The sequence below is a fragment of the Lissotriton vulgaris genome, chromosome 6 (genome assembly GCF_964263255.1).
Source record: "Lissotriton vulgaris chromosome 6, aLisVul1.2, whole genome shotgun sequence".
Classification (NCBI taxonomy): Eukaryota; Metazoa; Chordata; class Amphibia; order Caudata; family Salamandridae; genus Lissotriton; species Lissotriton vulgaris.
In genome coordinates this window covers 900,920,286-900,933,830 of record NC_141694.1, presented here as the reverse complement: position 1 = coordinate 900,933,830, position 13,545 = coordinate 900,920,286, and the positions used below count along the sequence as shown (strand labels likewise).

The 13,545-nt window shown below is 45.1% G+C and overlaps 1 protein-coding gene across 1 annotated transcript in view; it reads right to left on the bottom strand.

Annotated features, from left to right (window-relative positions):
• Window positions 1–13,545, bottom strand: part of NPHP1 (nephrocystin 1) — a 699,686-nt gene that overhangs the window by 95,274 nt on the left and 590,867 nt on the right. The window contains exon 18 of the mRNA XM_086926892.1: window positions 10,331–10,404. Coding sequence (XP_086783018.1) covers window positions 10,331–10,404 — 74 coding nt within the window. The remainder of the gene's footprint in view (window positions 1–10,330; window positions 10,405–13,545) is intronic.

Here is a 13,545-nt window from a genome sequence, read left to right as displayed (position 1 = left end):
AAAGGAGGTAGCTTAAAATGTGTGCAGTTTAATGGCTCCAGCCATATTGCAACAAGGAGGTAGTTAAAAATGTGTGCAGTCGGGTGGGCTGAAATAAATACCTTATGCCTCCATAAGCGTGTTAGGCTTGCCAGCAGGGAGCCACCATTCCTCAGCAGCCAAGATCTCTATATGGTCTCCCTTCGATGATAGATCTTTCTTTGACTGTCTAGCTAGGGTAAAATCTGGCTCCCCTTTAGACCCTCTACCTGCTAACATCCTGCAACAGCTTTCGCCAGATGTCCTTGGAGTTCATAAAGCACTTCTAAACGCATCTTTACGAGAATCAAGCGTCCCTCTGGATTGGAAGCGCACAATGGTTGTTCCTTTGCTAAAAAAACCCGGAGCTGATCCTACGATCATGTCAAATTTCAGCCCAATTTCACTGTTGCCGTTAACTGTCAGCTCTTAGCTCATGTGGAAAGCTCGGGCTTTTTACACCCGTCCCAATCAGGATTTAGAACTCATTTTTCTACTGAAACCACTTTGCTGGGGGTCATTGAGAAACTGCGCTCCTGCCTGGATCGGGGGGAGACTAAGTCGCTCATTCTACTTGATTTGAGCACCGCATTCGATACAGTGTCACATAATATCCTTCTACAGTCTCTCCAGTCGGCAGGAGTTGAAGGCCCAGCGCTAACTTGGTGGGCCTCCTTTCTCAGTGACCGTACATTCCAGGTCTTCTCCTCCAAATCCTCATCTACTATCCGGTCATCTGCCTACGGAGTTCCCCAGGGGTCCATTTTGAGCCCTGTGCTTTTTAACATCTATTTGAGACCCCTGGCGTCTATTGTGGAGGATGCGGGTTTATCCCTTTACTCGTACGCCGATGACACGCAAATTATTTTTTCTTTGTCCTCCACTAAGGAAGGTTCTAAATCTTCCCTTCAGTTTGGTCTACGGCGGGTGTCAGAGTGGATGTGTGCTAATCTGTTGAAACTAAACGGAGACAAGACCGAGGTTGTTATTTTAGGCAAACACAAGCATCTCTGGGGTCCCCAACATTGGCCCCAGGAAATGGGTATTCTTCCTCAACCTGTTACCGAAGTTCGCAATCTTGGGTTTATTATTGATAATCTCTCAAGGCGGTTAGCGTCGCCACCTGTTTTACCATTTTAAGATGGTTGCGGAAGATCATCTGGATGCTTCCAGACTTCACTAAAAGAACGGCAGTCCAGACACTTGCCACCTCTCGCCTGGATTACGGTAACGTTCTTTATCTGGGTGGAAGTCAGGAGGTGCTGAAGAAACTCCAGGTGGTCCAGAATTCCGCAGCCCGCCTCCTATGTCACATCCCAAGGAAATTATCCATCTCTCCCTTCCTTCGGGACCTACAATGGCTCCGCATCGACAGTCGCATTAAATTCAAGACCTTGTGCATTGTCTTTAAAATCAAACAAGGGACCGCTCCGTCTTATCTTCAGGAGCTTGTCCATCCATATGTCCCTTCCCGGTTTTTACGCTCAGCCACTCAAGGTAATTTTGTAACACCCAGTTGTAAACTAACCAGAATGGGTGGCCGCTCCTTTTCATTTCTCAGTCCCTGACTATGGAATTCTCTTCCCAGTTCCATGAAACAGGAATCTTTCTATCTTCAGTTTCGGCGAGATCTTAAGACCTGGCTTTTCTCTCAGTGATCAGCTTTCCATTTACTCAGTCTGCAGCAGTGAACATGCTTGTGCCGGGAAACCTTGTCTAGGGTAGCTGTGCGCATTATAAATTTAATTAAAAATAATAATAATAATAATAATAATAATAATGACGCAAACTGGCACGATCACCATCCTTACACTGAATGTGTATGGGATGCATACTGCGCGTAAAGGGTACTCAGTCTATGCCTACATCAAGCGTCACCATGCGCAGATCGCAGTATTGCAGGAAACACACTTAACAGCTGGGGAAGTGGCAAAGCTGCGTAGGCGCTGGAGGGGGGTCATATGCGCTACTACTTATTCGGCATTTGCTCGAGGCGCCCTTATATGGGTACGGCCCGGCGTTCCCTTTCAGGAGCAGTCCCGTACTGTTGACCCAGATGGCCGATACACTCTCCTGCAAGGACGACTGGACGGCCAATCAGTCCTACTTGGGAGTATCTATGGGCCCAATGCTGACCAAAGTAAATTCTGGGATACACTTTCTGCCCTCCTGAGCACATACACACAGGTCCTCTGGATTTTAGGAGGGGACTACAATTGCGTACAGAACATAACACTGGATAGATCCCAATCCCCAGCCCCGACGTCTCCCGTAGTGGCGCAGGCAAAGCGGTTTGCGACATGGACACATCACTGGTCACTCAACGAGGCCTGGCGCACTGGTAACCCCACTGCTAGGCTTTGCTCCTTCTATTCAGTGCCCCATGACCTTAGAGTGCACCTGGATAGTTTCCTTTGCTCCTCCGCTATCATGCCTCTCATTTCGGACACAGACTATTTGGGCAGGACCATATCAGACCATGACGCGCACACACACTCACAATGCGCTGGCGCCCGCCGCACCCCCCTGTCCCTATCTGGCGTCTCCCCAGGGAATGTCTTGACAAACCGGTGTTAAAGCACACGCAGGCAGACCACACAAGCCACTACTTCCGCGAGAACACTGATACTGCGACCACGCACGCGGCGAATGGGACGCCTTCAAAGTTTTTATTCGAGGCACATGTATTCGGCAAGTCGTAGGAGTCCGTCAAGTCCTGGAGCGGGACATACAAAGAACAGAGCAAGCTCTGGCCTCTCGTACAAAGGAAACTGACCCAGACAGTGACATAACGGCCCGTATTGCCGCCTCTAAGACAGCATACGAAGAGGCCTTAGTAAGCTTGCGTAGGTATAACTTCGCGGCATATACGGCGCGTGCTCACAAGGAGGGTGACAGGGCGGGAAATTTACTGGCACGGATTGCCAAGCAGGACTCGACCCTTCCACCAATCATGGCCGTTTGTAATGCTCAGGGTATCTTGCTGTACTCAATATTGCAGGACTTTCAGGAGCATTACACATCATTATACACTAACCCAGCTCAGATATGTGAGGAGGCCCTTTCCCAGTTCCTGGCTAGACACCAACTGCCCCAGATTGACCATGATACTAGTCGGGACCTTGTTGGACCCATCCGAGCGATAGAAATTAGGCATGCCATGAAGGCATTGGCTACCCCCAAGGCCCCCGGCTTAGATGGCCTTCCGTTGGAATTTTACCGCACCTTTGCATCCCAGCTGGTCCCCCAGTTGGAGAGACACTTCCGAGCAGCCTTAGAGGAGGGCGCGTTGCCCCACTCGATGTGCGAGTCAGTCATAGTGTCCCTTCTTAAACCAGATAGGGATCCCCAACTGATGGGTTCTTACCGGTCTATAGCCCTCTTGCAAGCGGACTATAAAATCTATGGGAAGATCCTGGCGGATCGGTATGCCACTATCCTTTCACAGCTAATACACCCGGATCAGAATGGTTTTGTGCCGGGCAGGAATACTTCTTACAATATCCGGCGGGTGTTCCATGTACAGGACCAGATCCGTGATCGTTTTCCCTGTGCGGCATGTCTATTCCTGGATTTGGAGAAAGCCTTTGATACCCTCTCCTGGGCATACCTATTTCGGGTCCTGCAACATATGGGAATAGGACCTTGCCTTCAGGCATATACTAAGCTCATATGTCGCGTTGTCACGCTTGGACGCCCCGTCGCTGGGGCAGCTATGCGCGTTACAAATCCGAAAATAAATAAATAAATAAGTTCATATACACCGCACCCACGTCCAGAGTTCAAATAGGCCCCCTCATCTCCGCCTCCTTTTCGGTCCCGCCAGGCATTCGCCCAGAAGCCTCGCACTGTGGACATCAACTGTCTATGGACAGCGCGCCACGCATACGGAGTTTAATTCAAGCACTCCCTTAACGACGCCTGGGCTGCAACGACACATGCCGCCAACCCAGGTCCGAGATCTTCTCCGCAAATTATTTCAGATGGGAAACCTTTCTCTTCTGTAAATGCAAGATGCAAGGATCTAAAGATTCACAACCTTAACCTCCACCCTCTAAGAGGCGCCGGACGGTGCATAGAGAGAAACAAATCATTGAGGTGCAGCCCCCTGTCCACCCATCAGTCCTTGGGAGCCTGATATTCACAGACAACTCACAAAGCCCTGATGAGGGTTCGAACACGTTTGATTCGAACCTGAAACGCGTCAACACTCCGCAAGAGCCAATCAAAACATTAAGTGTGCCTATGTTAATGATTGAACGTTGTATGAGCTCTTACTTTTTCACTTAGCTTTGGTTGTCTTAAAGTAGCAATTTATTTGTAACTACATATCACTAAATGTGTCAATATTTTTGTTCTGTGTATTCACGTTTTTCATGAATTGTTGTTCTTTATAATTGTCTATAACTGTACAACTATTGTGTTGATTGTTTTGGTATATCTTTTTCTTGTTCTTAAAGTTTTCAGAGATATAAAATAATACGAGTAGTGGGTATAAATAAAAGTACCTATACATGTGTCATTGATTTACACTTGTACCCCCTTTTTTCGAAATAATTTCAATCAATGAGGTGTGGGCAGTCTCTATTGTTTTCCTTTTCGGTCCCAGCAAGGGTTTTATTTTTAATCTAATGCTTTCAGCGACAAAGGTCTGTATTACTAGAACTCTTGTACTGAGAAAATCAGTTGCTGACGTTGTTATAACTCACCTTTATTGGCGAGAAACCTAAAGAACTACCACACTAGCTCTAAGGAAACATGAGAAATTCAAAAAATAAGAAGCAACACAACAGTTTATCTTTCAAAAAACATATTATTTGTATTTTTGAATAAAAAGTTCATATATTATATGGGTTCACAATCAACTGAATTAATACCAAATCTTCGGTACAAGGAGAAGAGTCATTCATTCCATTGCAGCAAAAGATAAAAATCCAGTCTGTACGATTTATAGCTGACTTCTTGTTAAAAATAAATAGTAAATCAGACGAAATAAATTTCATTTGGTGCAGACATGGACTGGTGTGTCAACGTTTCGGTCTTTTGCGGTGTTATTCCAAGACCATCATCAGGACGAAAATTTTGTAAGGTATAGTTGACCCTTGTAGAAATGACTCTTCTCCTTGTACCGAAGATTTGGCATTAATTCAGTTGATTGTGAACCCATTTAATATATGAACTTTTTATTCAAAAATACAAATAATAAGTTTTTTGAAAGATAAACTGTTGTGTTGCTTCTTATTTTTGAATTTCTCATGTTTCCTTAGAGTTAGTGTGGTAGTTCTTTAGGTTTCCCGCCAGTAAAGGTGAGTTATAACAACGTCAGCAACTGATTTTCTCAGTACAAGAGTTCTAGTAATACAGACCTTTGTCGCTGAAATCATTAGATTAAAAATAAAACCCTTGCTGGTATCTTTATTATTACATACTATTTGCCCGAGCCCGCAAGGGTATATTGGGTTACCCACCCCTCCTTACTAATCCTTTTCGGTCCAGCGTGGCAACCGTCAGAGATGTCTGCTCTCCCCTCTCCTTTTTCGCCATGGCGATGGAGACCTTAGCAGTCTGTCTTTGTGCCGAGGGTGGGGAGTTGGGAATTCCTATTGCCAATTCCATACATACAGTGTCATTGTACGCTGATGATGTTCTCATATATGTCCGGCATATCACAGCAGACCTCAACTTCTATAACACGCATTTTGCGGGACCTCAAGAAGGTGGCTGGATTACGAGTTAATTGGGCCAAGTCCACAGTTAATCCCCTGGTACAGGCAATGCCTCAGTGCCAGCTGAGGCTGGGTAATGTTAACCTTTCGTGGAGCCCTCAGGCAGTACGGTACCTGGGAGTTCGACTTTATCACACGCCACAGGACATCTACGAAGGCAACTATTAAAAGTTGATGGCGGGTATTAGGTCCTCTGTACACTTTTGAAAGGATCTCTCACTCGCAGTCACGGGTAATATAGCGGTCGCCAAAATGATCCTAGTCCCAAGACTCTTATATCTCTTTGTCAACCTCCCAGTGGTTCTCCCTTGCTCATTTTTCAGTGAGCTGGATGCCTTGCTGGGGACCCTTATCTGGGGCTCTGGCCGCAGGCGTATCGCCCTAGCAAAGTTGCAGCTACCTCTCGACCAAGGAGGGCTAGCTGCGCCATCCTTTGAGGATTACTTCCAGGCCGCCCAATTACAATGGGTGTCCTCTGGCCACTGCGGCTGGACGATTGCAAACTCCTGCCATCCATTGCATGTTAGTACCAAGAGCGCCTCCCCCCCCCCCCCCCCCCCCCCCCGGCCAGGCCACTACAACTGACGACGGCACGCGCCTGTCTCGCACGCACCTATAGAATGAACTGTACGGCGCCCCCGTATTCTCCCCTCCTGCCGCTGGTAGGGCTACCCAAAGGGGGACAGTTCTTGCTTCACAGGCAGATCCTAAATGACTGTCATAGGGACTGGCACACGTTAGAGGACGAGCTCCCTACACACCCGGTCCTTCACACAATCCTTCAGATGGGCCCAGGGTGACACCTAGTTACTTGGATATACAAAGCAATACGAAGTAAGCAACCCTCACTTGCATCCCTTAGAGAGCAATGGGAGGACGACTTACGCAGGCCTTTGCATGATAGGAATGGGCCAAAGCACTAGCATACACCAAGAAGGTCTCCCGCAACTACCGCTTCAAAAATATACATTTACACATTCTACATCGGGCGTATCTCATTCCTGCAAAGCTACAGAAGTATTTCCCTGATAGTACCTTCGCCTGCCCAAGATGTCAAGAGTCCGGTGCCTCCTTCTTTCACATGCTGTGGGACTGTCCATCCTTCCACAGCTATTGGCGCACTGTTCATACTATCCTTGGAGCGGTCACTGGTCTCCGGGATCTTTACATGTGGGAAGCCAGCGCCCTTGGCATTGGTAAGCGTCGCAAGCACATGAAGGTCAAAATGCGCTTTGACTCCCTAGTGCTCTTCCTGGCCAAGCAGTGCATTACAATGCACTGGAAGGCGCCTGATGCCCCCCCCTGGTGGCGTGGGTGGGTGCAGTCAAGAAGTGGGGTGCGGCGGAAGAAGGAATCCTACGGGGGGGAGGAAGCCCAAGGAATTTGCAAGCATCCAATTTCCATGTTATGGGCCGTGCTGCTTCTCTCCTTTACACAGGAAGCGGCTTTACCGGCGGAAACATCGGGGGTGGTTCACCTGGGCCCTCTACAACCCCAGGGGATGCTCGGGTGGGAATGCAACGGGCCCATGCACCCAGTGGGTCAGTCCCTTTAGTGGTCATCGACTCATCGCCGTGCTCCTGCTCAGAAAGCTCTTAGCGTGGTCCCTCCCCCTCCCTCAGTCCGATTCGGCGTAAGAACATCATGGTATCCCTCAATAGTGCGGCTCTCAGGCGTTCCCCAACGCACAATCTTCAACATACGGCACAGTGCATCCCAGTTCTTCTACCCCAAGTTTATTCACGGTTTAAACACAAGGCAGAAATTTTGAATCCCCAGCGAGCTCACGTGCAGGGAGATAAGGCACCTCACATCCCACGCGAGACCCGGCGAGTAACATCTGCATAGGTTACCTGTAGATCTACGCCGTCCCGTGAGGATCCTTGCTAGTTATTGGACTGAGTGACAGGGCATATTAGCCTTCAACCCCTGGGTTGGTGTGTCATAATTAGTAGTTCCCATGCGGGATCATTTGAATACTAAAAGTCATCGGCAATGAAAGATGGGATGTATGTAATGTTAACAAATGCCAATAAAAATGTTTTACGAAAAAAATATCTAACTTGCTTGTAGTAATTCCATAATGTCCAGATTATATCCTGCTAGGTTGATTTGTTGACAAAACACAGATGCCAACATACTACACAGGTTCTTTGTTCCCTGCACTGGCTACCATGAAACATAGGATTACCTTCAAGGCTATGACCATCCAGAACTGAAAATCCTTGCCTTCAATTTCGAAATGTGGGCCCTTTCTTTGCAGTGGCTATAAAAATATGTGTCTTGCATGGTAAAGGGCACCACCCAGTGTCCCTCACATTTCTGCCAGAATGTGTAATAAACTAGTACACATAAATGTCCTCATATGGGGACCAATTAACCATAAATGGATTCACTTGTTGGTCCATGAAACATCTGCTTGTAATTTGCTCTCTCAATATAAGAAATTAATCATATATAAAATACCATTATTGAACAGTTCAAATATGTAAGATCATCTGAAGCCAGTTAATGTATAGCTTTAGAGATCTGTACCAAAAACATTTACAGGAAATAATATTCTATTATATAAAATGCTATTGTAAACATCTATACAATTTGTGATACACACGTACATTCTTGAAATGTGCCTTAAATGCTGCTGGTACAAATTATTTTTAGAGAAGCCAATTTATTATCTTCGTACACGTGTGACCTAAAATGCACCTTGTAATTTCTTTTAGCCAGTTACATTCCACTCCTTAAAAGATAGTGAACGCGTTTCCACCCCTATATCACTTATGGGCCTTTTCAGAACTCTACTTTCTGCAACCAGATACTTTTTTTAGGAACTGACCTAGGTACTAATAGGTAAGTTAACAAAATAAGCAATCAGAGTAGGCTACAGTCCAGCCTACCTAATTGATAATAATTAGGTTGGTCACAAATTGCAGCTCACTCCAATTGATCACAATCTCTGGGATGGTGGCCTGTAGGGGTCCATAGACTACCCTACCTGTTATTGCTTTTAAATAAAGAATTTTTTTTAAGGGAACCAGATTTCCTTAAATGGAGTGGACTTAAAAATATATATACTTTTATATAGGTTATACATATGGGACAGACAGACACACACTTTTTGTTTTTTAGGTTTGCGTTCCTCGGACCACTCCCTGCTCCTCTTGAAGCTTTAATGCAAATTCACAAAGGGCATTAACATTTTTAGTGGTGGCAAACCCACCAATTTATCAAAGGTAACACGTTTAGTATATCTTGCGCTTAGTTCCCATTGGTGTACATTAATCTTATCACTTCAGTTCAGCCATAGTGGTGTCTCAACATATCGGTCATAAAACTCGGTCAGAACTTCCAGCAAAAATGCCACTGAATTGGGTAAAGCTATTTGCTATCCTCCAATATGTGAACAGATAGTCATAATGTAGACCATGCAAGCCAGGTGCTTTGCATGAAAATAGGAGCTAAAACTTTGATTCCAATGAAGAAACCTTTTTTTTAACATATGGGGACATGGCCAGTGTTTTCAACCACGCATCTTAAGAAAAACAGGCAATGTTAACCCCAAATGGAATCAGTTTGCTGAAGTAGCCATATGCTTTTCAATCAAGTCCACAGAGAAGATCCTTTCAAAATCATGGTTCTGAGGAATCCAAGCCAATAGCCACCATTTGCTTCAACACCTGAACATGTTCCTTTAGCATAAGGTTAAGCGCCTCTTCCATAATAGATTTTAGTAGGTATCTGCATTATTAGGCCCTCAAGACACAGAACCAGAGACAAAAACCCACTCCACCACAGTATCTATCTTTTACAATTCTCGTTTAGGAGGTAAAGTGTACACAGATGGGTTTCTGGTCAGAAGATTTTACTGCCAAGAAAAAATTTACAAATAGTCAATAAGGAGCTGATCCCTTGAGCAATTAAGGCATTCTTATTGATCCTCGCAAGCCTGAGAGGAAAATACAAGGAGGGAAGGAGGTTATATATTTTCAAATTCAGAAGCAGCCCTCAAGTTAATTTGCTCACACATCCAACAAGATTTGGCGGTGGCTGGGAATAGCCTGCAGTTGTCCCTCTCCCTGTCCTTTCTGAGACATCTGCTCATTGTATAGGTCAGCTTCATGTTTGTCTTCCCCCTTAGGTTTAAAGAAGGAATCTTTAAAACATCCATTTACTTGAAGGGAGGTGATCCTATATACTGTGGGGGATGCAATTCAATGTATGGTGATCTTGAGGTTATTCTACTCGCCCTTCCCCATCCCCACATGGCAATGGAGCATTCTACTAGAGACATTACAAAAAATACTTGTGCACAAGTATTTTTACTGAGAATCTATACTGTCTTTTGGAACGTATGTTTGAATTTGCATTGTATATCATTTACCAGTTGTTTGCATCAGCTTTCTTTAACAAAAAACCTGTAAAACTTGAAAATAATAATAGTCTAATACAGAAGTAGGTTCACTTACTAAAATCAGAATGCAAAACCCTAACAGATTTCTGATGCATCAGTAAGGCTAGAAAATCATCTATTCTGCTATCCAAACAATATTTGAATTTGAATATTCACAAACTGACAAGGTACTAACCCTTAGAGCATCCATAATGTCCGGCTGTTCCATTAACTTTGGAAAAGTTGCCAAAACAGGATTACAAATCAAATCTGTAATACAAAAGAGTAGTTATGCAAATTAAAAGTAGTTTGCTATTAATTAATTTCGAACCAATCAATTTAATAAAACGAGTTAGAGTCTAAATTTTTTATCATGTGGACCACATAAATGATGTAGCCTTGCTTTGGAGAAAAAACAACTCAACCACTGTGGAAAAAGGAAATGTTATGACTAAAAACCCTAGGAATAAGTTCAAAACTTCGAGAGAGATCTCGATTAAACAATACCAGTAATGGCAATTCATGAAAAGACCAGAAAACCTCCAGTTGAATTTTACTTTTCCTTTCGAATTTTGAAATAAAATGCATCTCTCATGCTACGAAGCAAAATAAAATGAAACAAACATATCAATGAAAAAAGAACACAGTCCATTTGGACTATTACTACTAAAGCAAATGAATATAAGATAAATAATGTGCTCCTCTGCATGCACCCAAGGGCCCACAGGGAACTGGGGGTCCGTAGGGCCCTCTTGGTTTCCTCACTGCCAGAATTCCATGGCGTTAACACCACCATAAAATCCTGGCGGGGAGGAAAACTGGAATATGCTTGGCAGTGCTGCAGCAGCAATGCCAGCATATTCCATGCCTCTGAACGCCACACCATTGCCAGGGAACGTGGTTCCCTGGCAGTTGCATCAGTACCCCGGATGTCTGACCGTCGTAGTTGTAATACAATGGTCGAACCACTGGTGCGGCAGTCTTCCATAACCGATGCACCTACTCTACAGGTTCGGGGGTCTGATGGTCTGCCAAACTCATAGCAATCAGTAAAAAAAATTAACTTAGTATATTCCAGATAACAAAGCCAACAAGTTTGTTGTACACAATTCGTTCTTACAAATGAAATCTAAACACCTGTAATCAAGACAACTAGTTTATATTACAGTGCACTGTACTGAAATGCCACCAGACTCATAGCAAAGAAGCAGAACATGATCAATTCTTCATCCCATATGCCACAATGTTCTTATAATCTAAAAAAGCAACCTGTGGGGATATCCTGAGACACAAACTACAAATATGTTCCTTACTTGTGATATATTTGAAATGCTCCATAAGCTATTACATAGAATTCAGGGGTCTGCCTTTTGAACATGGCAATATTTAATGGGCCAGCACAAATACATGCGGAACACTATGGGGCCGATTATGATAGCGGTTTTTCCGCATCCTCCGGGCCGGCGGAAGCCACCGCTGGCCCGGAGGATGAGGAAAGACCGCTGCAGAGCCTCCAAAGACCCACCGCCAAATTAGGATGGGTGGTGGGTCTGGAATTCCGTCCGCAGCTTTTCCGCCGCGGTCGCCTTCCGACCGCGGCGCAAAACTCTAACATGGCTGGCAGTGTCTATCAGACACCGCCAGCCATATTAGGATGGTGGTGAATACATGCTTTTCCACGGCAGCTTTTCCGCTGCGGAAAAGCATACAGACTTTCACTTCGGGGGCCCGTTGCGGGCCCCCTGGGTGAAGGGGGTGCACATGGAGGGTACCTATGGTACCCCCCTGCATTTGCGTGCACAAAGCGGCAGGCACTGCGCAGTGCCTGCTGCTTTGTGCATGCAAATGCGATGCATGCATTTTTAACCTTGCGGCGGGTGCAGCTTGAAGCTGCACCCGCCGCAATGTTAAAGATAGAGGATGTGACCGCCATCCTGGCGGTCACATCCTAATCTACTCGGAGGGAACGCCGCAGCCCCTGCGGACATTCCAGAGTCCGTCCGCGATCCTAATGACCCCCTATTTTTGGTAAAAAGTGCCCAGTTCTGGGATGTGCCCATATTTTGCCTCTATTCACTTCCACTTCCTGTTCTTTACCCAGTGTGTTCCACAACCTTTAATGGTCGTCTTGAGACAATCACAGGGCAGAGAGGGAGCACTAGCCAAGATATAGCAGTCCCTTAGAAGCCATATTTACCTGTGATAAAATGTAGCCGGCCACACTTTCTTAGCGGGCAACTTTCTACTTTCCAGTTGGCATAGATTGACAATGCTCTCTGTGGAAGAAGGGGAAATTAGTGTGCATTCTCCAATGAACCAGAGTTTCAACGTAACAGATTATCCACAATTGAGTATGCTCCTAAAAATTCAGGGATACCTTCATTTGCATGAAAGTGTAAACAATGACATGCCATGGGTTGTCATTGAAGCCTCTAAATTGATCAAACTTGGATGTATGAATCGAGAAGACCAACAAAATGTCTCAAGACCCCCGATCTATCCCTCTACCCGAAGAAAAACAGGCAGTAAACCATGTCTGTAAAGAGATGACTCCAGCATGATGCCATTCTATTAATCCCTCCCATCGCTGGTGCATTCGGCCCCAAAATGTTGTATTCCCAGAGCTTGCCAAATATGAAAGCAATTAGTTGGTAACAGGAATAAAGGAAACTTGGCTAGGGATGGCAGGGAACTGGTATCAGATTAATCTTTGGAAAGTAAAGCTGCATGGCAGCGGCATCACCGTTGAGCAGAACTCAATGGAAGGAAGCAGTGGTGGCACCCTTCGATGAAACCACCATGTTTAAGGACTTGCTGGACCAGTTCAAAGTGTTCCTTAAAGCGTGGTTGGTCATTGGAATGATTGTCAGAAAGTAGGAAGACCTAAGAAATTGATTTCCTAGTATTTTGCCATAAAGGAAAACACCAAGACATCCTTGCCACATAGGAAAACTGTGGGACCTTTCTTTGGTCACACCTAATTTGAAGGGTATGGCCAAACATGACACGATAAGAAAAAGAAGAAACAGGTCTGGTGTAGGCCTAGAGACAGAAGAGATTAGACATGGGTTGATGTAAAAGGAATGTACTGACAGTCGTGTGTACTTCTTTTTACAGAAACAATTTAAGATGTCAGAAGGAAACTGAGGGTCTGCTGCCAAAAGTGTAGAACTATCAGAGCTGAAGGTCCAGTCTGCATTCAAGGGAAACTGTGTCTCTTTTTCAACTGCACCTGTCCTCCCACAAATCTTTAATGAATCACTTTGCCATGGCATTGACCATTTGCAATTGGATTTCCATTCCATGTGGGTGCCCGAAACTACATTACTTATACCCTTGAAAAATAAGGAAAGCAAAATATGCATATCTTTCTGATCCACTAATGTTAACCAATCCTGAGCCTTTAAGGAG